General features: G+C 38.2%; 2 protein-coding genes across 4 annotated transcripts; one reads left to right on the forward strand and one right to left on the reverse strand.

The window, feature by feature from the left end:
- Window positions 1-121: 121 nt before the first annotated feature.
- On the reverse strand, window positions 122-5,752 carry LOC117336455 (serine/arginine-rich splicing factor 7-like). Its single transcript, XM_033896978.1, has 5 exons — window positions 5,618-5,752; window positions 4,394-4,596; window positions 3,588-3,809; window positions 1,182-1,298; window positions 122-734 (listed from the first exon to the last, which is right to left on the reverse strand). Exons 2-5 carry the CDS (start codon window positions 4,594-4,596, stop codon window positions 671-673), a joined length of 606 nt encoding a protein of 201 aa, XP_033752869.1. The 5' UTR covers window positions 5,618-5,752; the 3' UTR covers window positions 122-670.
- A 231-nt stretch (window positions 5,753-5,983) lies between these two features.
- On the forward strand, window positions 5,984-24,949 carry LOC117336454 (serine/arginine-rich splicing factor 7-like). 3 transcript variants are annotated; one of them, XM_033896974.1, is made up of 5 exons: window positions 5,984-6,003; window positions 7,927-8,217; window positions 8,498-8,665; window positions 15,352-15,537; window positions 23,816-24,949. In XM_033896974.1, the coding sequence occupies exons 2-5, from the start codon at window positions 7,943-7,945 to the stop codon at window positions 24,267-24,269; spliced, it is 1,083 nt and encodes a 360-aa protein (XP_033752865.1). In that variant the 5' UTR covers window positions 5,984-6,003; window positions 7,927-7,942; the 3' UTR covers window positions 24,270-24,949. The 3 variants fall into 3 exon arrangements, with proteins under 3 accessions (XP_033752865.1, XP_033752866.1, XP_033752867.1); XM_033896975.1 differs by having other exon boundaries at window positions 7,930-8,217; XM_033896976.1 differs by lacking the exon at window positions 5,984-6,003 and adding an exon at window positions 6,197-6,215 and having other exon boundaries at window positions 7,930-8,217.
- The last annotated feature ends 2,706 nt before the right edge of the window (window positions 24,950-27,655 follow it).

The raw sequence follows: 27,655 nt of genomic DNA on the forward strand, positions 1-27,655 counted from the left end.
TTGAGTATTTTGCTGGAAAAGCCTGTTTTAATCAAAACACTTCTTTCGATGGGCATTGCCTGTTGGATATTTTGCTAGAAAAGCCCTTGTGGAATAATCCAAAACCAACAGAAACCAATGGAATTGTTTAATCTATTTATTTACACTCACAGAGAACATTATTACATCAAAATATATCATATACAATGGATTCCCTATAATATCTTACATCATTCTTCTGTTCTAGCACAAAGTTCAATTGGTGAAAAACGGGAGTATGGCAGGATGAATTACTTGGAATGAGATGATAAATGAGTATGTACATAATATTTACGATGTGTGTACACCTGTCTCGATCGCCAAAATAAAAAGTATACCATACCAGTCGTCAATAAGTGACCAAGTGAACACTGGATTCATGAAGAAAATATCATCTATACTTGATACAATAATTAAATTTTAAAACAATACAATGTATCTAAAATTCGAGAAAATTTCAATCTATGATAATTATAAGATGTAATGATTGAAACAAGATTGAAGATGAGCTGCAATAGTTAGTATGAGGACAGTAAAATAAAAACGTAAAACTGCCTGATGTACTGGCGGAGAACAAGAGTCCATTTAAACTACACCAGTACCTAGTCACGTGTGTATTGGTTAATATACATGTCCTGGTCTGTCTGATGGATCAATCATGAGAACGACTCCTTGATCTGTGTGGGGTTCGTGACCTACGCACCGGGCTCCTTGTTCTGTGAATGGACAACAGGTATGATTACGTCAATGTAGTGTACAATGTGCACATTTTTTTTCTGCGTGTAAGAAGTCATATTCAAATCAAACCCTCGGGACTTTTTAAAGCTGGATATTCATCGAAGAAATCACTGGGAAAAGTTTAAGAATGTTCAAATCAAAGGTGTTTTATTCTCACTTTGGTAGAATTTTGAGTAAAAACTAAAACTAGAAACTAAAACTAACCAAAACATAATCTTAGTTTGATTTATTGGTCAAAACTTCAGATATGTCGGGGTCAGCGTAGACCAGCAGAACACCAAATTTTGTGTCAATTATAACCCTGTATAACAGAAACACTTAGATCTTGAATTTAGAGCTCATTACATTATACAGGATACCATGGCCTATCTTTAAAATGTTGGATAATCTTAAAGGCAATATAACAGACTGTCGATAAAGCATACCTGCTTCTAGACATGCTACGCTTCTTGTATCTGGGTGAGCGGCTGCGAGATTGACTCCTGGAGTAGCTCCTGCTCCTCCTACCACGGGGACTCCTTGACCTCGACCTTGACCTTGACCTATAAACAAATCAACAAATGTCTCATTACTGTTATCAATGGATAGTATTTTAGTGTGTAAACACTTAATATTTCTGATCACGTATCATCATGACAAAACCTCAAATTTTGGTCCTATGTAAAAATATTTTCAGAATCTTTTGGGCAGAAAAGCTAGGGAATAATATTGGAATTACGTGTAATAAACAGCTTGGAAAAGACGTAAAATGGAATTCAGATTTACTATGAAAACATTAATATATCTGAAGTTCTGTCATGATTGAATTGTACAGATAAACTAAAATTATGAATGAAATAAAAATACATTCAAAAATTATTTACATATAAATCTTTTTAAAACTTCATATTTAACCCAAAGAAACCTATCTAACTTAAAGAGTAAAACGGTATGCTTTAAACCTACTTAATAAACACTATTCTATCATTAGTTAAAAACAATATGAACAAGCAACCTTCACCCAGGTACCTTCATTAAATTTCTTCATTTTGTCAAAAGTAAAATAATTGACTGGGGTACACATAAGATTCCTTTTAACTAAAAAAAAAATCATCTCTCGACAAGACTTAGAGGTATGACTGTAAAACCGAAAGCGACTTGTTTTACTACAGCAGAAAAAAAAATATTGATGTCAAATAAAAAAAGCCTGAGGACTAAAACTCTGATTACGGTATTTAAGCAGATATTAATTTGTATTTAACTTACAGTTTGCTTTCTCATTGAAAACATTTTAGTTTGCAGAATGCATTCAGCGCGGATCCTACATTTAGGTGTTAAATCGGAGATGGCGTGAGATCGATTATCGGTAGAAGATGATGGGAGATCTAGAAAGGATGATCAAAAGATGCGAGTCCACTGACAATAAAGAGAGAGAAGTGACCCCACCAAGCACGGTGGTATTATCACCAAACAAGCGGTAGATCTGAGAAACGGCAGAAAACCTCTCTCTGGGACGAAAGATTTCATTGTGAGGTGCTCTCTCTGGGATGAAAGATTTCATTGTGGGATGAACTCTCAATCTCTGGGATGAAACATTTCATTGTGTGGTGAACTCTAGATCTCAATCTCTGGGACGATATATTTCGTTTTGTGACTTGATCTCAATCTCGCTGTTAAGCTGGGAAGGAGGATCTAATCATTTTGGATGTGTCGGTCGAGAATTCTAATTGCAAACTGTGACGTAGTGTTGGCCGACTCTTTTTCTCACAGTAGAGGAAGGGAGCTCGAGAATATCGAAATCGTGACGCAATATCTGATGACGGAAATCGTGACGAAATATCGGTCGAGTCGGATGGTTGGTGGTCATCAACATGAATGTGTTTGGCTAGTAGATCTATCTGAGTTAGGGGGGCAGCACTGAGGTGATGCAATCTATGTTGTACCCAGTTGCAATCTAGCTGCATGTGTTGATCATAGAAGTGGATAAATTCTGCAAAGCATGTACAGGGATCATGTCAGTTTTGTTGGAAATCAACGCATGCATAACACACGCATGGACAAATACATAACATCGTAAAAAATAAACAAAAAATTATCTTTTTTATTCAAAAAGTTTCAATGAATTTAAAGTACTTTTTGTGGAAAAAAATTATATAATGCATTAAAATTTTCAATAATATTTTCAATTTTTATTCATCAATAGACAACTATCAACATTTTGGATATTGAAGTTCAAGAAAATATAACTTAAGTTCAAGAAAATATAACTTAAGTTCAAGAAAATATAGCCGACATTATGTAAGTTTTTGATTATTGTGTTTGTAATGAAAGCATGAGAAAGGTTTAAACAGCACAACTTAAAAGTCACTGCTGATTAGTATTTGGATCATGTACACAGGCAGACACATCACAAACTGTTGAAGAACCAGCTGCCAGGTTCCAACAGCAACTCTTTTACCCTCGACTAATACTACTATCACATGGATTAGTTATAACAAAGAAAACCAGATGAAATCAAATCTAAAATGAACTTTCTGAGCATTTCAAGTCCATACATTAAGACAGGCCAAGACAACGTGTCAAGAAAAACAAATGGAATAGTATGCATATTTTCAAGTTTTCAAAACTAAATTCAAATAAATTCTCATAGCTTTAATATATTTTAAAAGTTTAATATTAAAAAAAAGTTAAATATTGAGCCAATGTAATATTACAATATTTACACAAAGTGTTGAGAAAATAGAACAAACAGACTTGGAATACATAACAATGATGCTCTGATATCAATGATAAAATAAAACAACACAGAAAACCCGGAGATAGTCAGGTTTACTGGTGGATATAGTACCTACCTGGATCTTCGGGATGATCGTCTGGAGGAACTGGGTCGTCTGCTACCATTCACCTTGGGACAGTCATATGCGTAATGTCCTCGGTCCCCACATTCATAGCATTTGTCATCTGGATGGAATGGACGGCGGCTCCGTGGTGGACCTCTAGATGCTCGTAGCCAAGGTTTTGGACGCACTTTTCCAGTAGAATGTTCTACTCGTACACGACTTCCACAGATAGTACTACACAAAAGGAAAAAAAATTCTGTTATTCCTCCAAGTTATTATTTTTATAAAGGATAGCAAGATCCGGTGATTAATTTGGGCAGTTTCAATATATCTGATTATACATTTGATTTCGATTTCAAAACAAGAAAATTTCGATAAAACACTCCTCTAAAGCAGACCTGCTCCCACTTGTCGTGCTTTGTTAGAAATAGAGCTTAACACAATGTCTTTACCCAAAGTCAAATGAGCAGAAAAGGTAGGTCATACTCGTAGCAAGGAGGGTTTATGCTTGGAATTTCCTAAATGGGGTCCTTTTCAGATTAAATGGGGTCTGTTTATATAGCCTGAGTGGACTTTATGTTTATTAAGTAGGGTTCCTATATGTATTTTCAATGCTTCATATGGCTTCAAAACTAACTCTGGCAACTCACCTTTCAGACAGTGGTATAATTAACCTGCAGCTTTGATACCTGTAGATAATTTGTCAGATATAGAGCTGAATATCAACCAAGGAGACAGAGCAAATAGGAATGTCTCAATTTTTGTGGTGGTATATACTTGGTTTTCCCTAGAACTTTCATGGGTAAATTTATACATACGTGCCGTCCATCCCTCGAACTGCATCGTCGGCATCTCTTGGATCTTCATACTCAATAAAGGCAAATCCAGCAGGGTTCCTGGCTACCCAAACATTTCTCAGTGGTCCGTAGTAGCTGAATGCTCTCTCAAGCTCTTTTTCTGAGGCATCTCTAGAGATGTCTCCCACATACACTTTAGCATCAATGCTGGTGGAACGCGACATCTGAAACAGTAGAGAGATGGTAAAATGGCATTTGGATTTGGGTTTTTAAATGCAATTTTCCAACAAAAAGAACTGGAATCCTGGATGGTGAATCCAATTGGATTAGTTACCAAAGTGTGTATGTGTAGGCAAGATCATGCAGAGATATTGAATTGTTAACAAAAATCATTATATTACTACAGTAAAACATAGTGGCAATGCTTGGCATCATCTCTGATGCCCAGTTGTTGGTATGAAAATCCAAACAGAGACTATTTATATCACCATAACCATATAATCAATATATTTTTACCATGTATATGGTTTTAAGTTATGAATTTAAATACAGTATTTTTTACATGTTTAATTGTTTCTATGGTAACAGAGAAATTGGAAAAGAATTTTTTTTTATATATACAATTGTATGTTTTACCATTATTTCCCATTTTATTATCTTAACGAGGGAAGAATCTTGCAATTATTTGTAAATAGAAAAAAAAAGACCCCACCTTAATTTCTTGTATTTTTAAACACACAGTAGAAGGCAGTCGGGAGTTTCACCCAGTAAGCCAACGATATAAGAATAAATGAGTTCCTGGATTAATAAATATCCCATTTATCCGTATACTCGACTTTATTTTGTTTACAAAAAAATCTTAGCGACACCAAATTAAACGTGTCGGGAATATATCGATGCCCTATACACCAGAGGTAACTGGCGCTAAGGGGAATGAACCGAGGGGAATGGGATATATTTTCTATAAATTTCCTAACTTATAACTCGGTCAGCTGGAAGATATCTAATGTCTGAAATAGGTTACAGTTGCATTGCAATTTATTACAATCTCTGGGTGATCCATCGAGTTCAAACCCGGCATGTTCGAAACACGTTTTGTTTCGCGTGTGCATGCTTCGCCGGAAGTGAAATTTTTCATTGTTGTCTACCGACATCTCCAAATCAAAGAAAGTTTCTCTGTTTACTTATGTTATCAAACAGTATGCGTTTTCTGGAATTCAAGAACATGCATATCATCATACTTACGTTCTAAACTATCACAAATATGGCCGCATGTATCTGAAATGTTGTCGTCCCCGGTGTCTGTGTAACTACAAAGACGTTGCACGACGTTTTTCAGTAAAACAGGGAGCGAGGTTTTCCAGCCTCGTTGTCAGAAAATGCGTTCATTGTTTTTCATAATATCAGAGGTGGAGATTTTGGTAATCTTTTAAAATAAATAGTTTCAATCCTAATATTTTGTAGTTTTGTATCACATAAAAAGATTTAACTGTTCAAATATAGTTTTATTTATTAACTCTCGTTCTTTCGATACCCGATCTACGTCTGTGCAATGTTTAGTTTACAACGTGTCACTTGAATATAGAATTAAGCGTTTGATATGATATCGATTTTTCCGCAGGAGGTGGCAGGTAACTAGTCATGAGTGTGAAACTCCTCTTATTTCGTCGCATATATAATTGTCCTGCATTTATTTGTTGCATCATGCATGCTGATACAACGCATAAAAATCTATATAATATGCATAACCCCTTTCCTACCCTGTTACTGTTAACACTGTGCTAAAACACTGCTTAGCATAGTAAGCCACAGCACTCGGTCGAGTCGGTGGTCATAATTTACGGTACGAAAAAAACTTGCCTATTATACGCCAATTGAGTTATAGCTTTGTTACTAGAAATAGTCAAAATCACTTTAAAATTCACCTTTAAAATTTTCGTCCAGGTCCAGTCATGAAAATGCAAAAATAAAATTACCGTATTTGCACGTGGGAAAGTACCAAAAATTGATGCAATACTTCCGATGGAGCAGCAAAACGTTTCTCAGTAGGCAACACATTCAGTAAATATCTTAAGTAAAAATTATTAACCCTATTGCAAATTAATACGCCGTTAAATAATTTATTGCAAAATTTACTGTTTTAAAATGTTTAAGCGATTTTAGCTCTTTTCAGTAACAAAACCATAGGCCTACTACTACAACTGGCGAGTTTGCATGGTTTTCCCAAACCTGTTATGTAGTACACAGTAGGAAGTGTACTCGCAGTACTTCCCTGTCTTCTTCATCTAGATAGAAAAGGCAACTTATAAAATAGTTATAAGGAAGGATGACCCAAACTGGATTATTATCTGAAACAAAATTGAAATAAATTGTCACAAACACAATTGTCAATTTGTACAGTCCATAACAAAATTATTTGGCCCTATAGAAAAAGATTCAATTCACTTAAAGTGAACTATTGTTGTAGCAAAAAAAACATTCAACACTTTTGAAAACTAGTCAATTGTGTGCTGTTCAATTTAAACCTATATAGCTCAACACATGTATAACGGCTATCATAGCTATTGCTGATAGTTATTAATAGCTATATAAACTTGTATAGTTTCGTAAAAAAAACTGACAAACAATGAGTCGCATCATAAATTAAAAGCATTTGGACATTACAATCTTGAATGTATCATGTTTTATAGCAAAATTTGGCAATGAATTATTTGAAACTGCTGTGAAAGATTTTTAAGTGAAGAAATTAGAGGACAGGACTGCCCATCTCTATTAAATGGAAGTTTACCGACTGTATTAACGCTTTCCCTGTGGTATCGTTTCATGTAACTTTTCCACCATGCAAACAATTTATTTCTGATTTTTCAACACTTTCACATTTGAAAAATTTTACTGAATGAATAATTTGTACGCGAAAATAATTACATTTTCCTATTCCTCACAATAATTAAACAAAAGCAAAAGACAAAAGTTGTGAATTGTGTCACGATTGTTGCAAGGTATATGACAACATTCCGGAATGTTAAGTGACATGAGAAGGAAATTTGGATTAAGAGTTAATGTAGTTGGTAGCCTGGACTGCTTCCCCGGCCATTGTCAGATTTCTTCACCTAAAAATCGTTTGCAGCTTTTTATAGCCAAATTTTAGTGCTTGTCAAAAGGTGAAACACTTGATCTCTTATTTTGCATGCTTTTATGTTGCAACTCATTATGTATTAGAGTTGTTTACGAAAACTGTAAAAGCTATGATTATATAGCTATTAGTAGAATATCAAGCAGTAAAGTCCAATAGCATATTTACTACAAGTCTGAAATGTTTTATGTTACTACAATATGGCACTTGCGAGACCAACTTACAAAATGCCCATTTGAAGTTAACAGTATTGAAAAATTTTGTTCATGATCAGTTTTGGATACTGACAGATATAGAATGCACCCATTTTAACATAATATTGTTGATTTTAGTTATTAGATATTAATTGTTTTACAACTCTTAAAAATGTTTAATGTGATCTAATGCGAAAATAGAAGCTAACATTACATGAATTTTTCAGCAGAATTTGGTCCACCATGGGAAGGTCAAGGTCTCGCAGCAGAAGTTATGGTCGTAACCGAAGGAGTCGAAGTGACAGTTATGACAGTCGCAGTCCATCTCCGGAGGAAGGCTTCCGTGTCCATGTGTCGGACTTGGGCATTGACCCGTCCAAACGAGAAATAGAAAGAAGTTTCGACAAATTTGGTCCTATAATGGAGGTATGGGTGGCCAGAAATCCACCCTGTTTCGCGTTTATTGTCTATAGATATAAAGAGGATGCAGAGAGAGCTATACGGGAAATGGATGGCAAGTAAGTGATGATTGATCATTAGTTTCCTTTCAAACTGAAATTTATGCAAATTTTTTTCTAAAAAAGTAGATCCGCTACTGTGATTTATTATTCTGGTTAGAGTTTTAGAAAATTGACTGATTGGGAAAGTACGCATTATTTTTATAGTTTTACGAAGAAAACTAACACTGGTTATGAAAAAGGTTTATCAAACATTTATTATTGTAATAATTTGAGAATGCAAGATATGTTAATTGGTATATTTGAAAGTTTTCTGGGTATGTATAATGAAATTTTGTAGAACAATGTCTGGAGGAAGGGTGCGCTGTTCATTTGCACGTCCACGGACCCGAGGTAGACGAAGTCGTGGCTTTGATCCAAATTTGAGATGTTACACATGTGGAGAGAAAGGGCACTTCTCACGGGACTGCATAGAGATATGGAGACAAAGAAGGCGTAACAACAGCAGGTAAAACAAATCTGACCTCCGACCTGCCATTTTTAGACAAAGGTCATAGTTCAGCGTAATGTGTGGAATAGAATTGTAAACTTCTACAAATTGCTAATCATCTTCCTTGTAAAAGTCAGGTTTTTTCCACAGTTTTCTCCAAGGATATTATCATCATTTTTCGGACATGACACAAAGGAAAGATATTTTTTGGGGTCCTCTAAGTTGAAACCACCTTGACAAGGAACTAAAAATAGTTAAGATCACTAATGGCCAAGTTGAGAATTAGATCTTGTGACATGGAGTACCTTTGCGACGGTTTTGATATTTATAGACATGAATAACTACTCTCCTATGGCATGAAACTCTCAGTTTTACATGTATGTTGTACTAACATGTACTAACATCATTGATGTTCCCAGTCCCTAGTATATCATTTTAGTTTCCAAACAAAGTTTCTGAAAAAAGTAATTAATGAATTCTGAAAGTGTTGTCTGTGCTTTTATATCACAGCAACATTCAAGTGTAGCTATAAACTTCTTGAGCGTATTTAATCAAATTAGGTCCACAATTCTTCTTTTGTTCTTGATATTTTGTCAAGTTGTGTAACTGGCGGACATTTGATCAGATTTTTCAGAGTCTTAGTTTAGGTTTCTCTTGACTTGTATCTCAAAATAGCTTTATCTAAGTATGATACACTACAATACAAGGTAAATTCATATAAGAAGACGAAATGTTGGAAACCTGGTTGCTAAATTTGGCAATCAAGATTAATTCTCAGTCAAAAGTGTAATTATATGAGCTCATGTTTGTCTAATAAATTATTCACTGTGTCCCAGAAAAGCACAATTATAAGCACTCTAGATGCATTTTACATTTTCTTGAAAAATGTTTTGATACAATATTACTTATTTCACAGACCTTCCACATAAAGATATATTATACATAAGCCTATATATATATATACAAACTTGAATCTAGTCACATCTGGTCTAGTTATCGGTAACTTATTTCTGTCATCAACTATTATCTGGGATACTGATGCATGCTGACTAACTTTTGTCATTAAGTTGTAAAAAGATGAATAGAAATGGGATCAAAGTCAATATACTTATTTACCTGTTCAATTTCTTTCTTGGTGGTCCATTTACCTGTTCAATTTCTTTCTTGGTGGTCCTCGGGTGTTATACACAGACGACACTTTACCCACTGATATTTGGGATATCTCTTGGTAATTTACAAACGAGGGACACTTTTGATCAATTAACAGTACCAGTCTATTGATAGAACAGCAGCCTTTGGTCACGTAAACATGAATGTTATCGGTGAATTTCTGATTTATGGTCTTATTTGAAATCAATCCATGATTGTTATCCTGTCCATTCACAGAATCTCAAAAAATTAAGTTCAAAAAAATTTGAAGGTGTTCAGAATAAAAAAAAATTTTGCATATATTGTTGTGCCAAACATTAAAGATCAACATGGGGTTTAAGAATCTGTTCACTGAATACATCAATGGTAACCTGGTCATGTAGTAAGACATTTACAGGCAGTTGACATTCTTGCATGTGATTAATTCCCTGGCATGTGTAAGCAGTTTTTGTCATGATTTCCATTTGTGTCTGTACTCTTACCATGGTTAGCACTGTGTGTATGTGGTCTTTTTCAGATTAAATAGGGTCCCTATGTACAGTTTAATTGGAGTTGCTGAAAATAACTTTCTTCGCTTCAGAACATTGTTACTAATTTTATTTTTACACTGATTTGATTTTTGTTCACTTGTCTCATAATATTGTTGTCATATTAGCTTTTGGTGGAGCTATATATCAATGCACTGCACATTTTATATAGAACTTTTGAATTACCTCCCTTTCACCTGTGGTTTTGCCAAATAGGGATATTACCCAGTACCCTCTTAAACTAGGTTATGTATACATTTGTGTGTGACAAACTTTTAATTTTATTAACAAGAAGTAATTATATCAAGGATGTAAAAATTATATACAAAAAAATTACCTTTGACAAAAACTATCCAGGAAATTTGATTTCTAAGGACCGCTTTTAATAGTACAACATTGGATCTCCTAAGACAATCATTTTCCCTCATTTTCCAATTTAGCACTTTTCAAGACCTCAAGTGCCTATGGTTGTCCAGGCATTGTGTCGAAAAGATATGATTTTTACAACCTTGTTGATTCTCTTTGTTATTGGTGTGAACTAATGATTTACCAATTAGTCTGTTTGTGTTGTTTTAACAAACACTTTTAATTTGTATCTGAGAGTTCATGCTATGATGGTATAGTATTATCATTGAAAAGAAGTTTTCATTTCATATAAAAATGGCCTTAAAATCTTGAAAATCAATTTCTGAAAATTGAAAATGAAACTCTCCAATGGATTTATCATTGTTTGATTTCTTTGAATGAATTTATTTTTGAAGAAAGGAGATGAATGAGATTTGCATCTTGCTTATGATTTTACATTAGCCATGTGCACCTACCATAAATCCTTGACTAATCCTGTTCGCTTATCACAGCTTTTCCAGACCCAAACCACTTTGAACTTAAGAGTATGCATCAATATTTTTTTATTTACACAACTCATCGAAGAAGTTAGAAGTATACATATCTAAAATAGTGCATATATGATAGTAATATTGTCGGAATGGCTGGCTTGGATATCAATATTATAGTTGTCTGTCTAAGTCATTTTGTTTTAAGCAAATGAGAATGGGGATTTGTATGTACTAGCAAGGTTGTTAAAACCAAAGGTGATTTGTGGATTCAGTCCATATCTGTGTAATAACATTTGGACAGAAAAAGTGGACGCCACCTGTGAAGTATGTCATTTCTCATATAGAAGTTTGTCCTCTGTTGTAAACTAATTGTATGCCTCTCAGTGGGCAACATGGCAAGTTCATAATTGAGAAATGGAAGGAAAATATTTTAATTTCTTCATGAGAATTTCAACATGGATTGGTACAAATTTTATCATTTTTAAATCGTTATTTTTTATCAAGCTGCTTTGGAATCAAGATGTCTGCTTAGTTCTTTGATTTTCCTGGACATTTTGTACGTTATTTCTGAATTTTCTTTAGGCCAATTTTTGGCATCATTTCTAACCTTTCATCATCCTTAGCAAGCATGGTTCTTGGTAGGATAATTCACATTCAAAGAGGCTTCCTGTTCTCTGATTGGCTGAAAATTTTAATATTTCTCCACTTTACCTGTGTTAATCATACTTGTTCTGAATGACATTTTCATGGTCTTGAACTGTTCAAACATTTTTTTTTTAATCTGAAATAGTGTTTACAAATAAATGTATATTGATAATAACAGGATGTTCTTTAAGATCTGTTGAGTGATACGTACAATTTCAGAATAATTCCAGAATCCACCAGATTAGTTTTAACTAAACATATTGTTCAATATCATTAACTCGATCCTTTGAGTCAATAAGGATTCTGAGATATCCCCACTTTCAAAATTATTAACTCGATTCTCTGAGTCAATAAGGATTCTTAGGATTATTGGAAATCATTACCTCAATCCTTTGAGTCGATAAGGATTCTGAGACATGCATCCTAACATTAAAATCATTTACTCGATCCTAACATTGTCTTAGGACATCAAAAATATTTCAACTCCTTGTCTAGTTTAGATAAAAAAAAACAGGTGATACAGGCCAATAGACCTCTTGTTTACTGGGGTTAAAATTAATGGCCTAATTAGTTGCCTACAGGTCACAGAGATCATGACCCGATGTAATTGACGACTAAACCAACAATTGTTTAGGTTTACAGTTAAAGTCTTTTTGTTGTACATTATATAATTATATATGTTACAGTATTTGGTGATTTGCATCCTCCCACTTTTCGTTATGTGCATGATAATCAAATCTGAAAGTGTGGTACAAGGGTGATATTTTTACGACATACTTTTATTTCGATTCTGTTATACAGAATTTCGAAGTTAACCATAAATTTAATGACAATAACTTGACTTTGGTCAATCTTGTGTTATGATCAAACTTCACACAGACCTCCCTTGAATTGCTGAGAGCACTGGCATGGAATTGCCTTAAAGGTCAAATGTCAGTCGATTTTAGTAAACAGTACCATGAATTGGTCCCTAAATGTAACCGAAATCTGATATAGAACTTTCTAGGTTATTTCTCCGAGATTGCTCTTCATTTAAAATATTTTTTAAAGGTATGTTATAATTACTATAAAAGTTAAATTCCGCAAAATTTTTTATCTCTAAATTGGTTTCCTTCATGAAGACTTTCTTTGTCCAAAACAATTGCCTGGGATTGCCTGTTGAATCTGGAGAATGTCGCTGTCCCTCTAATCTTTTAAATGTTAAGAAATATTATTTTCCAGGAAGCAATATTGCACTTCATTACCTTATTAATATGAATTGCATTTGATATGCAGTAGCTGGAGATATTTAAAGATTTAAAAAAAATAATTATCCTGTTTATTTATCTTTGATATTTTCAGAAGTTATTTTTTTAATGATGGAAACCATTAAAAATGACTTTCATATACAAAATTTTTATTTTATTTTCCGTGCCAGGAATGCAGCCTTAGTTTTGATATCGGACATCGCATGTTCATGATTTTTATACCTAATCTTCTGATCTGTAGGACAAGACAATATTATTTCGAACACAATTTAATTAATTAATCCTTTCAAATAAATAAATTCTTGTTTGGTGATATTAGTATCTGTGTATGATGATCTTATAGAATGTAAGTGTTAGCTGTACGCTTGTACCAGGTGTACAAAAGGTGGCAAGTCAACATCTATAGTGAACTCATTCACAATGATGGAACAAAGATTGTAATTAGGATCTATAAACGTAAAAATCTTTCATAGCAGTCACTGTTTTAATTAGTAGGTTAAGTTTCATTTATATAGTCAGAAAGGCCTTCTGTATTTTACATACACAGATACACCTGTATTTTAGACAGAGACCAATTTTTACTTTTTATGTCAAAATGTTACTTATGTTTTTGTTTAAACACGAGAAGCAGTTTCCTGACTAATTTAAACGCTTTTCACACAGTAATGGTAAATTGAATGAGATCGGGTGCTCTGTGATGAGGTCATATGGTGAAGGATAAAAATTGAATAATGACCATGGGTTGTGATTGGTTGTCTGCGTATTGGTGGAACCCTGTGATTGGTTGTATGGTGGAGCCCTGTGATTGGTTGCCTGATGGTGGGGGAACCAAAAGGCTGTTTTGTAAAGATATAAGATTCATGTGGTAGTGCTTGACTAGGGCACTAACAAGTCGTGTGGACAGGTATGTATCAACGAGTGTCGTCAAAACATTACACAAGAAAAATCGCACCAAGCCTCACACTTAACTCACCAGTATGTTGTATTCATTGAAGGGCTTATAATGATGTACATTAAATACTTCTTTTATTAATATTTGTTCTTTATTGATGTGATATACAGTTTTCAGCATTAATCAGACAGTTGTATACATGTAGGAATTATATACATTAGATGGTGAATGTTCTGCAAATTTTTTTCTGAATGATAAAATACCAGACAGTTTTTATAAAGTTTTAAAATCAATCGGAGTTCTATGTATCGATATTAAGAATTAAAAGAAATACTAATTAAAATGTAATCCCAATTATTCAGTCTGATTATTAAATGTCATAAAGTTTAAATTCAGTTTTTAAATTTAATTTGGGTTCTTTGTATTATCAGTAGGAAGAATTAAAATATTCTGTTGAAGAATACATGGCCAGTAGTCTTAAGGAACGACAGTTTTCATTTTTTATCAAAGTGTTGTATCTAATCCTAATAGGAAACTTTGAAATAAATACTTTGAAAATTTCAATCCAGTCTCCGATAGGATAACATCTACTTTTAATGGAATTGGTTTATTTTCAGTCTTCAAAACCTTCTCCATTGTCATATTAGAATTACCTGTTGTAAGGTTCAGAATAATTGAATGGACATTTTTGTTCACAATTTTTTTTTTATTTTGTAGATAATGTTGAAGCCACCATTGCCTCTATAAGGTTGTGTGTCAGTTAATCTCTAGGAGTTCATCAGCATGAGTTTACCTATATGTAATCAGAATCCTCTATTTTAACATCAAGCAGATTCAGATAACATGACTTGTCAAGAGAAATATGTATCACCAATTAATGCTTTTTTATGTATTTGTAAATTTTGTGTTTCCTTTAATTTTGCCTCTATTTAAAGACTTTACATATTATTCTTTTCAGTAATTTTACTCGGTTGATTAAAACAGCAATTTTTGATGATTTTGTCTGATTTCTGTTTCCCATCCTTCTATTTCCAATAAAAGTTTTTTGACAAGTAAGCACTTGCTTATGATATGGGATAGTTTATTACCTTTGAAATAAAGCTGCTTATCCCCGGTGGAGGATTCAAATAAAATTAAGCTTAGTGTCCATTTTCATATTTGTTGTACATGTTTGTGTTAAATATCTCTTTTCATTTGTTTAAGGACCAGTCATCATTATAGATGTCACTGAACCATACTCAGTGCTATTTTTTAATTTTCCTTTTTGCAAATTTTTTTTGGTCCCATTTTCAATGTGATGGTGTAGTATTAAATAGTTTCTCCTGGCAAGTCATCTGTTCAATCTAAAATACTGCAGTAAACAGATTTTGTTTATTAAAAAACTACATTTTTGGTACAACTTTTTCAGAGAGCGCTATACTAGGCGACGGAGCAGATCAAGGTCACGTTCAAAGTCGAGGTCAAGGTCAAGAGACAGGTCTCGCAGGTCAAAAAGGAGCAGAAGTCCTAGTAAGAGAAAGAGTAGGAGTGACAGTCGAAGCAGGCGCAGATCGAGGAGTAGGAGCAAGAGGAGGAACAAGCACAGCAGAAGCAGGTAGGTAGAATGGCAAGGTGGTACAGTAGGGGTAGTGTTAGACTGGGGTGGCTATAGACAGGTAAGAGGAACGACAAGGTGGTACAGTAGGGGTAGTGTTAGACTGAGGTGGTTATAGACAGGTAAGAGGAACGACAAGGTGGTACAGTAGGGGTAGTGTTAGACTGAGGTGGCTATAGACAGGTAAGAGGAACGACAAGGTGGTACAGTAGGGGTAATGTTAGACTGAGGTGGCTATATAGACAGGTAAGAGGAACGACAAGGTGGTACAGTAGGGGTAATGTTAGACTGAGGTGGCTATATAGACAGGTAAGAGGAACGACAAGGTGGTACAGTAGGGGTAGTGTTAGACTGAGGTGGCTATAGACAGGTAAGAGGAACGACAAGGTGGTACAGTAGGGGTAGTGTTAGACTGAGGTGGTTATAGACAGGTAAGAGGAACGACAAGGTGGTACAGTAGGGGTAGTGTTAGACTGAGGTGGTTATAGACAGGTAAGAGGAACGACAAGGTGGTACAGTAGGGGTAGTGTTAGACTGAGGTGGCTTATAGACAGGTAAGAGGAACGACAAGGTGGTACAGTAGGGGTAGTGTTAGACTGAGGTGGCTTATAGACAGGTAAGAGGAACGACAAGATGGTACAGTAGGGGTAGTGTTAGACTGAGGTGGTTATAGACAGGTAAGAGGAACGACAAGTGGTACAGTAGGGGTAGTGTTAGACTGGGGTGGCTATAGACAGGTAAGAGGAACGACAAGGTGGTACAGTAGGGGTAGTGTTAGACTGAGGTGGCTATAGACAGGTAAGAGGAACGACAAGGTGGTACAGTAGGGGTAGTTGTTAGACTGAGGTGGCTATATAGACAGGTAAGAGGAACGACAAGGTGGTACAGTAGGGGTAGTGTTAGACTGAGGTGGTTATAGACAGGTAAGAGGAACGACAAGGTGGTACAGTAGGGGTAGTGTTAGGACTGAGGTGGCTTATAGACAGGTAAGAGGAACGACAAGGTGGTACAGTAGGGTAAGTGTTAGACTGAGGTGGCTATAGACAGGTAAGAGGAACGACAAGGTGGTACAGTAGGGGTAGTGTTAGACTGAGGTGGCTATAGACAGGTAAGAGGAACGACAAGGTGGTACAGTAGGGGTAGTGTTAGACTGAGGTGGCTATAGACAGGTAAGAGGAACGACAAGGTGGTACAGTAGGGGGTAGTGTTAGACTGAGGTGGCTATAGACAGGTAAGAGGAACGACAAGGTGGTACAGTAGGGGTAGTGTTAGACTGAGGTGGCTATAGACAGGTAAGAGGAACGACAAGGTGGTACAGTAGGGGTAGTGTTAGACTGAGGTGGCTATAGACAGGTAAGAGGAACGACAAGGTGGTACAGTAGGGGTAGTGTTAGACTGAGGTGGCTATAGACAGGTAAGAGGAACGACAAGGTGGTACAGTAGGGGTAGTGTTAGACTGAGGTGGTTATAGACAGGTAAGAGGAACGACAAGGTGGTACAGTAGGGGTAGTGTTAGACTGAGGTGGCTATAGACAGGTAAGAGGAACGACAAGGTGGTACAGTAGGGGTAGTGTTAGACTGAGGTGGCTATAGACAGGTAAGAGGAACGACAAGGTGGTACAGTAGGGGTAGTGTTAGACTGAGGTGGCTATAGACAGGTAAGAGGAACGACAAGGTGGTACAGTAGGGGTAGTGTTAGACTGAGGTGGCTATATAGACAGGTAAGAGGAACGACAAGGTGGTACAGTAGGGGTAGTGTTAGACTGAGGTGGTTATAGACAGGTAAGAGGAACGACAAGGTGGTACAGTAGGGGTAGTGTTAGACTGAGGTGGCTATAGACAGGTAAGAGGAACGACAAGGTGGTACAGTAGGGGTAGTGTTAGACTGAGGTGGCTATAGACAGGTAAGAGGAACGACAAGGTGGTACAGTAGGGGTAGTGTTAGACTGAGGTGGCTATAGACAGGTAAGAGGAACGACAAGGTGGTACAGTAGGGGTAGTGTTAGACTGAGGTGGCTATAGACAGGTAAGAGGAACGACAAGGTGGTACAGTAGGGGTAGTGTTAGACTGAGGTGGCTATAGACAGGTAAGAGGAACGACAAGGTGGTACAGTAGGGGTAGTGTTAGACTGAGGTGGCTATAGACAGGTAAGAGGAACGACAAGGTGGTACAGTAGGGGTAGTGTTAGACTGAGGTGGCTATAGACAGGTAAGAGGAACGACAAGGTGGTACAGTAGGGGTAGTGTTAGACTGAGGTGGCTATAGACAGGTAAGAGGAACGACAAGGTGGTACAGTAGGGGTAGTGTTAGACTGAGGTGGCTATAGACAGGTAAGAGGAACGACAAGGTGGTACAGTAGGGGTAGTGTTAGACTGAGGTGGCTATAGACAGGTAAGAGGAACGACAAGGTGGTACAGTAGGGGTAGTGTTAGACTGAGGTGGCTATAGACAGGTAAGAGGAACGACAAGGTGGTACAGTAGGGGTAGTGTTAGACTGAGGTGGCTATAGACAGGTAAGAGGAACGACAAGGTGGTACAGTAGGGGTAGTGTTAGACTGAGGTGGCTATAGACAGGTAAGAGGAACGACAAGGTGGTACAGTAGGGGTAGTGTTAGACTGAGGTGGCTATAGACAGGTAAGAGGAACGACAAGGTGGTACAGTAGGGGTAGTGTTAGACTGAGGTGGCTATAGACAGGTAAGAGGAACGACAAGGTGGTACAGTAGGGGTAGTGTTAGACTGAGGTGGCTATAGACAGGTAAGAGGAACGACAAGGTGGTACAGTAGGGGTAGTGTTAGACTGAGGTGGCTTATAGACAGGTAAGAGGAACGACAAGGTGGTACAGTAGGGGTAGTGTTAGACTGAGGTGGCTATAGACAGGTAAGAGGAACGACAAGGTGGTACAGTAGGGGTAGTGTTAGACTGAGGTGGCTATAGACAGGTAAGAGGAACGACAAGGTGGTACAGTAGGGGTAGTGTTAGACTGAGGTGGCTATAGACAGGTAAGAGGAACGACAAGGTGGTACAGTAGGGGTAGTGTTAGACTGAGGTGGCTATAGACAGGTAAGAGGAACGACAAGGTGGTACAGTAGGGGTAGTGTTAGACTGAGGTGGCTATAGACAGGTAAGAGGAACGACAAGGTGGTACAGTAGGGGTAGTGTTAGACTGAGGTGGTTATAGACAGGTAAGAGGAACGACAAGGTGGTACAGTAGGGGTAGTGTTAGACTGAGGTGGCTATAGACAGGTAAGAGGAACGACAAGGTGGTACAGTAGGGGTAGTGTTAGACTGAGGTGGCTATAGACAGGTAAGAGGAACGACAAGGTGGTACAGTAGGGGTAGTGTTAGACTGAGGTGGCTATAGACAGGTAAGAGGAACGACAAGGTGGTACAGTAGGGGTAGTGTTAGACTGAGGTGGCTATATAGACAGGTAAGAGGAACGACAAGGTGGTACAGTAGGGGTAGTGTTAGACTGAGGTGGCTATAGACAGGTAAGAGGAACGACAAGGTGGTACAGTAGGGGTAGTGTTAGACTGAGGTGGCTTATAGACAGGTAAGAGGAACGACAAGGTGGTACAGTAGGGGTAGTGTTAGACTGAGGTGGTTATAGACAGGTAAGAGGAACGACAAGGATGGTACAGTAGGGGTAGTGTTAGACTGAGGTGGCTATAGACAGGTAAGAGGAACGACAAGGTGGTACAGTAGGGGTAGTGTTAGACTGAGGTGGCTATAGACAGGTAAGAGGAACGACAAGGTGGTACAGTAGGGGTAGTGTTAGACTGAGGTGGCTTATAGACAGGTAAGAGGAACGACAAGGTGGTACAGTAGGGGTAGTGTTAGACTGAGGTGGCTATAGACAGGTAAGAGGAACGACAAGGTGGTACAGTAGGGGTAGTGTTAGACTGAGGTGGCTATAGACAGGTAAGAGGAACGACAAGGTGGTACAGTAGGGGTAGTGTTAGACTGAGGTGGCTATAGACAGGTAAGAGGAACGACAAGGTGGTACAGTAGGGGTAGTGTTAGACTGAGGTGGCTATAGACAGGTAAGAGGAACGACAAGGTGGTACAGTAGGGGTAGTGTTAGACTGAGGTGGCTATAGACAGGTAAGAGGAACGACAAGGTGGTACAGTAGGGGTAGTGTTAGACTGAGGTGGCTATATAGACAGGTAAGAGGAACGACAAGGTGGTACAGTAGGGGTAGTGTTAGACTGAGGTGGCTATAGACAGGTAAGAGGAACGACAAGGTGGTACAGTAGGGGTAGTGTTAGACTGAGGTGGCTATAGACAGGTAAGAGGAACGACAAGGTGGTACAGTAGGGGTAGTGTTAGACTGAGGTGGTTATAGACAGGTAAGAGGAACGACAAGGTGGTACAGTAGGGGTAGTGTTAGACTGAGGTGGCTATAGACAGGTAAGAGGAACGACAAGGTGGTACAGTAGGGGTAGTGTTAGACTGAGGTGGCTATAGACAGGTAAGAGGAACGACAAGGTGGTACAGTAGGGGTAGTGTTAGACTGAGGTGGCTATAGACAGGTAAGAGGAACGACAAGGTGGTACAGTAGGGGTAGTGTTAGACTGAGGTGGTTATAGACAGGTAAGAGGAACGACAAGGTGGTACAGTAGGGGTAGTGTTAGACTGAGGTGGCTATAGACAGGTAAGAGGAACGACAAGGTGGTACAGTAGGGGTAGTGTTAGACTGAGGTGGCTATAGACAGGTAAGAGGAACGACAAGGTGGTACAGTAGGGGTAGTGTTAGACTGAGGTGGCTATAGACAGGTAAGAGGAACGACAAGGTGGTACAGTAGGGGTAGTGTTAGACTGAGGTGGCTATAGACAGGTAAGAGGAACGACAAGGTGGTACAGTAGGGGTAATGTTAGACTGAGGTGGCTATATAGACAGGTAAGAGGAACGACAAGGTGGTACAGTAGGGGTAGTGTTAGACTGAGGTGGCTATAGACAGGTAAGAGGAACGACAAGGTGGTACAGTAGGGGTAGTGTTAGACTGAGGTGGCTTATAGACAGGTAAGAGGAACGACAAGGTGGTACAGTAGGGGTAGTGTTAGACTGGGGTGGCTATAGACAGGTAAGAGGAACGACAAGGTGGTACAGTAGGGGTAGTGTTAGACTGAGGTGGCTATAGACAGGTAAGAGGAACGACAAGGTGGTACAGTAGGGGTAGTGTTAGACTGAGGTGGTTATAGACAGGTAAGAGGAACGACAAGGTGGTACAGTAGGGGTAGTGTTAGACTGAGGTGGCTATAGACAGGTAAGAGGAACGACAAGGTGGTACAGTAGGGGTAGTGTTAGACTGAGGTGGCTTATAGACAGGTAAGAGGAACGACAAGGTGGTACAGTAGGGGTAGTGTTAGACTGAGGTGGCTTATAGACAGGTAAGAGGAACGACAAGGTGGTACAGTAGGGGTAATGTTAGACTGAGGTGGCTATAGACAGGTAAGAGGAACGACAAGGTGGTACAGTAGGGGTAATGTTAGACTGAGGTGGCTTATAGACAGGTAAGAGGAACGACAAGGTGGTACAGTAGGGGTAGTGTTAGACTGAGGTGGCTATAGACAGGTAAGAGGAACGACAAGGTGGTACAGTAGGGGTAGTGTTAGACTGAGGTGGCTATAGACAGGTAAGAGGAACGACAAGGTGGTACAGTAGGGGTAGTGTTAGACTGAGGTGGCTATAGACAGGTAAGAGGAACGACAAGGTGGTACAGTAGGGGTAGTGTTAGACTGAGGTGGTTATAGACAGGTAAGAGGAACGACAAGGTGGTACAGTAGGGGTAAGTGTTAGACTGAGGGGGCTATAGACAGGTAAGAGGAACGACAAGGTGGTACAGTAGGGGTAGTGTTAGACTGAGGTGGCTTATAGACAGGTAAGAGGAACGACAAGGTGGTACAGTAGGGGTAGTGTTAGACTGAGGTGGTTATAGACAGGTAAGAGGAACGACAAGGTGGTACAGTAGGGGTAGTGTTAGACTGAGGTGGCTATATAGACAGGTAAGAGGAACGACAAGGTGGTACAGTAGGGGTAGTGTTAGACTGAGGTGGTTATAGACAGGTAAGAGGAACGACAAGGTGGTACAGTAGGGGTAGTGTTAGACTGAGGTGGCTATAGACAGGTAAGACTGAGGTGGTTATAGACAGGTAAGAGGAACGACAAGGTGGTACAGTAGGGGTAGTGTTAGACTGAGGTGGCTATAGACAGGTAAGAGGAACGACAAGGTGGTACAGTAGGGGTAGTGTTAGACTGAGGTGGCTATATAGACAGGTAAGAGGAACGACAAGGTGGTACAGTAGGGGTAGTGTTAGACTGAGGTGGCTATATAGACAGGTAAGAGGAACGACAAGGTGGTACAGTAGGGGTAGTGTTAGACTGAGGTGGCTATATAGACAGGTAAGAGGAACGACAAGGTGGTACAGTAGGGGTAGTGTTAGACTGAGGTGGCTATATAGACAGGTAAGAGGAACGACAAGGTGGTACAGTAGGGGTAGTGTTAGACTGAGGTGGCTATAGACAGGTAAGAGGAACGACAAGGTGGTACAGTAGGGGTAGTGTTAGACTGAGGTGGCTATAGACAGGTAAGAGGAACGACAAGGTGGTACAGTAGGGGTAGTGTTAGACTGAGGTGGCTATAGACAGGTAAGAGGAACGACAAGGTGGTACAGTAGGGGTAGTGTTAGACTGAGGTGGCTATAGACAGGTAAGAGGAACGACAAGGTGGTACAGTAGGGGTAGTGTTAGACTGAGGTGGCTATAGACAGGTAAGAGGAACGACAAGGTGGTACAGTAGGGGTAGTGTTAGACTGAGGTGGCTATAGACAGGTAAGAGGAACGACAAGGTGGTACAGTAGGGGTAGTGTTAGACTGAGGTGGCTATAGACAGGTAAGAGGAACGACAAGGTGGTACAGTAGGGGTAGTGTTAGACTGAGGTGGTTATAGACAGGTAAGAGGAACGACAAGGTGGTACAGTAGGGGTAGTGTTAGACTGAGGTGGCTATAGACAGGTAAGAGGAACGACAAGGTGGTACAGTAGGGGTAGTGTTAGACTGAGGTGGCTATAGACAGGTAAGAGGAACGACAAGGTGGTACAGTAGGGGTAGTGTTAGACTGAGGTGGCTATAGACAGGTAAGAGGAACGACAAGGTGGTACAGTAGGGGTAGTGTTAGACTGAGGTGGCTATATAGACAGGTAAGAGGAACGACAAGGTGGTACAGTAGGGGTAGTGTTAGACTGAGGTGGCTATATAGACAGGTAAGAGGAACGACAAGGTGGTACAGTAGGGGTAATGTTAGACTGAGGTGGCTATAGACAGGTAAGAGGAACGACAAGGTGGTACAGTAGGGGTAGTGTTAGACTGAGGTGGTTATAGACAGGTAAGAGGAACGACAAGGTGGTACAGTAGGGGTAGTGTTAGACTGAGGTGGTTATAGACAGGTAAGAGGAACGACAAGGTGGTACAGTAGGGGTAGTGTTAGACTGAGGTGGTTATAGACAGGTAAGAGGAACGACAAGGTGGTACAGTAGGGGTAGTGTTAGACTGAGGTGGCTATAGACAGGTAAGAGGAACGACAAGGTGGTACAGTAGGGGTAGTGTTAGACTGAGGTGGCTATATAGACAGGTAAGAGGAACGACAAGGTGGTACAGTAGGGGTAATGTTAGACTGAGGTGGCTATATAGACAGGTAAGAGGAACGACAAGGTGGTACAGTAGGGGTAGTGTTAGACTGAGGTGGCTATAGACAGGTAAGAGGAACGACAAGGTGGTACAGTAGGGGTAGTGTTAGACTGAGGTGGCTATAGACAGGTAAGAGGAACGACAAGGTGGTACAGTAGGGGTAATGTTAGACTGAGGTGGCTATAGACAGGTAAGAGGAACGACAAGGTGGTACAGTAGGGGTAGTGTTAGACTGAGGTGGCTATATAGACAGGTAAGAGGAACGACAAGGTGGTACAGTAGGGGTAATGTTAGACTGAGGTGGCTATATAGACAGGTAAGAGGAACGACAAGGTGGTACAGTAGGGGTAATGTTAGACTGAGGTGGCTATATAGACAGGTAAGAGGAACGACAAGGTGGTACAGTAGGGGTAGTGTTAGATAATAGATAGAACAGTTTGACTACAGCAACAATGTGGTACAGTCTCAGTAGAGACAGCTTAAGAATTAGAAAAGGTATAAAAAAGTTTCAAGGATATTATTGTCTTTACAATGTCAATTATTGAAATATCATATAGAAAACTTAAGATCTTTTACTAACTGTTTTAGGTCCAGGTCAAACTCAAAGTCAAAGAGGAGGAAGAAGGACAGGAGTAGGACACCTGAGGATAAACATCGCAACAAAAAGGAAGATAAAGCAAAGGACAAACAGCAGCATGATAAACAGGAGGAGGAAGATGGGAAACAGGAGAAAGAAAATGTCACAGAAACCAATAGGTCTAGATCTAGATCACACAGTAAAGAAAATGAAGCAAATGGAAGTCCCGCAAGGTCAAGGTCACATTCGAGAGAGGAAAGGTCAGGTTCACTCACAAGAGAGGAAAGGTCAAGGTCAAGGTCACATTCAGTGGAAGAAAGGTCAAGATCTCCTGATAAATTCAATGATGACAAGTCAAGGTCAGCCAGTCGTAGTCCTAGACATTCAATGTCAAGGAGCCCAGAGGTCAAAGGTCAGGATGAAGATAACGGTGACAATATGGAAAATGATGATGATGCTGAGTAACTTTTCACAGGTATAACCATAAATAGTTTACTGCATGCTGGAAGGAGATGGTATAACTTGATGGATTTTGCTGTTTTCTTGAGGTAAAGGAAATTTGTCATTTTTAAATGCTTTTTAATTTTGACAATTCCAAACAATCGTGTATAGTTGTGAAATAGATCTAATTTTCATGAAAAATTATGTCAGCAACAAGACTTTTTTAACCTGAAATATATTTCATGAACTACATAGACAGTGTGTAACCAGCTCAGATTTATACATACAGACTGGCTGCTAAAGTCTTATACATGGTGTGTAAGGGAAGGAAAAAATCACAAAAGTTTTATCCATGTAGAAGGCAATAAACGACAAATTTTTATTGAAGTTGGATATTATTGATAATTGTCCTGAACATGTACCATATACATAATCATCATTATCATAATATGAATATGATTGTCATGAAATTTTAAAGAAGTAATTGAGCCACACAGTTGTTTTGGTGTTTTGGAATCAAATAAACAGATATTTTTCATTAGAAGATTACTGTTGATTGCAAATGGGGTTCACAATCAAAAGTCTACTTTCAAAATTCTTCATATTTTTATTTTCAAGCATACTCAGAATGTCGGTGTAGATGGAATGTCGTGTAAATATGACTAACAACTAATCAGATTTGATTATGAAACAAAACTCATTGTACTTAACACTTTCGTCACTGAATAAATTGCATGATGGGTATTGTGGCCCTAAGAAAATATGCACGTGGCTTTTCCTGGCCTGAATTAATTTACGATTATTGACGTTCAATTTGACATTTATTTTTAAAAGCACGTTTTTGAGAGAAATGCATTGCAGAATTGATGATACAGTCGCACATAAGTAAACAGGATTATCGAGAATATCTTATAGATTTAATACGCGTGAAAAATACAGTCGAAAACAACAAATTGGCTTGTAACTTGCCTACCTTGCGTATAATTCTAGCGGAGAACACGATTCCAAATTTGGGAATGTGTACTTTCGTTTTGCAGCGCGATCAAAACGTACATTCGTCATGGAAACAAGTATCATATTATACTTTTAAAAACGAGATTTACAAATTTAACTAGTGGATATTGTTTTTGGAAACCGCTCTGTACAGTCAGCGGTAGCATGCAGTACCAACAGCAAATTCTCGATTTTGGTTGTTAGCCGCCATTTTGACGACGCGGTTCCAACATCAAGAAGGATAACTCTCACCGCAACGAAAACTTAGGAAGCAAAATACAGTTTGAATGAGCTCTTCTAACATTTAATATAAACGAGGGGAAAAGAAAATGAAAACAATACAATGAACAACACAGTGAATTAAGTGTTAAACGCGTGCATCAAGGGTGGGTAGTCACTTGCAAGCATGAAAGGGCAGCCTTTTTCTTTGTTTATTTTTGTGGGTTTTTTTTCCATTTTTTTTTTAACAAGTTGTGTTTTCAAATACATGATTTTTTTTTTATATTTTGATGCAATATTACAAAAACGCATTTTCGTAAGGCTTTTTTTCTTTTGGCTTTTTTTCTTCAATTTTTCTTCCTTTCTTTTAATTTTTCTTGTTTTCATTATTTTTTAATTTTCATAATGAGGTACACTGTAAATGATATTCATTGCTTGCAACTTAGTAGTTCAAGCAAATTAATACTGCCAGAAAAATGAAATGTTCAGCAAAAAGATTGACTGATTTATCCTGCTGTCTCTTTGTGCAACACATGTAACAAACATGATACCATGACCGAGATGCAAACTTGTCCCAGGTAGGGTCAGACAATCCTTTCTTGAGGTGAATTATCAACCAGTCCCCATATGATGCTTTATGTAAACTGCAGGAATGACAACTATTGCTTGCCCTGTCCAGGAAGGTTGTTGGTACATTGAAGGAACACCTGATAAGAGTTCAGCTTTTATGATTAATTAAATACTGCAGGTTTTGATATGCCTTGTTTACACCACCAATATGGGAAATGTAGTCTGTTATTAGTTCTGGGCAAGATATATTTCCCTGGCAAACTTGTCATCTTCTTGTTTAATAATCTGTGAGTCTGTTTATACCTCTGTGGCAGGTTCGATATGAAAAGTAGAGAGTGCAGTGACACATTTTTTTGTCTTTCCATACAACAGATACCAGTAGGCCTTTTTTGTACAATATCATCTGGCCTTTTCTGCATGATATCCCTTGGTAGATCATGGCAGTTGGACCTTAATTACTATAGACCTTATATATATATAATTACTGTACAACAGTCATAGGTGTTCTCATTCAAAGTGATGTTAAATATAAGTCATCCTGGTATACATGTCCCCAGCCGTGACCCTGAATACCAGTCCCCTGTAAACATTTCTTCACAACACTGGCTAGAGTTCCTTCTGCATGATGGCATCTTCCTCCAGTTAATTTATTATGAACACACCAGAAAATGTCATTATAATATAGGGATTTATTTGTTATGAGTGGATACATGTTGAGTGTTAATAAATTTTATCTTTGCACTATAATTGTGATTGGGACAGCATTACATATGCACCTTTATGGATGTTGTATGAAGTTTGAGATACATGTATTCACAATGAGTACAACTCAGTATGAATGTAATAAAAAATGGGTATTAAAAAATTTCAAGTACATGTAGCAGAGACCTATATCATAATCAGCTGATAATATTGTATCTGATGAAGTAGTCAATTCATTACCATAAAGTTTTACTGACAGCCTGGTTCATGACCACACTCAATGCCATACAAAGACACAGGAAAGCTTTCATTTAACAACACTAACAGCCTTTCAATGCGGCCCTTCCGAGGTTGCTTGCAATTTTGTTTTATTCCGGATTTGTCACTTGTGTCAATTTCGAATTTGCAGTGTTGAGCATATAATACCCATCTCCTCTATCAGTGTATCAATTAATACCTGATCTAAAAACAATGCCAGATAATCCACTGACTCCTTGTCTTAAGTCAAGGACCTTGTGTTTCCCCTTGATGTAAAAATATGTCGTCGCCTTCTCTCAAAATAATCGAAGCCGTAGACATTTGTCAGATTTTGACAGCACGCAAAATAACTACATGACAACAAAGATCGCTACTTTATTGGTAGATATAATACGTTTCCATGATTGTAACGAGAATGTAAAAAACGATATGAATTACAAGTTCAAAATCTTTTAAAAAATCACGCAATTAAATATAAACCAAATCGTGAATTCGTATCAATCGACGTACTCACATGTGTGTGTTTATAGAGCCATCTTGGATAAGATATGGTCATGTGATCATGATCTGTGTTACTAAAATTAGAATACTCGGTCTTCTGTTTGTGTTAAAAATCCGAATTATTAGCTCGTTTTCCCGATAAAGTATCAACAGAAATACAATGAAAC

Source organism: Pecten maximus, chromosome 10 (genome assembly GCF_902652985.1).
Source record: "Pecten maximus chromosome 10, xPecMax1.1, whole genome shotgun sequence".
Lineage (NCBI taxonomy): Eukaryota > Metazoa > Mollusca > Bivalvia > Pectinida > Pectinidae > Pecten > Pecten maximus.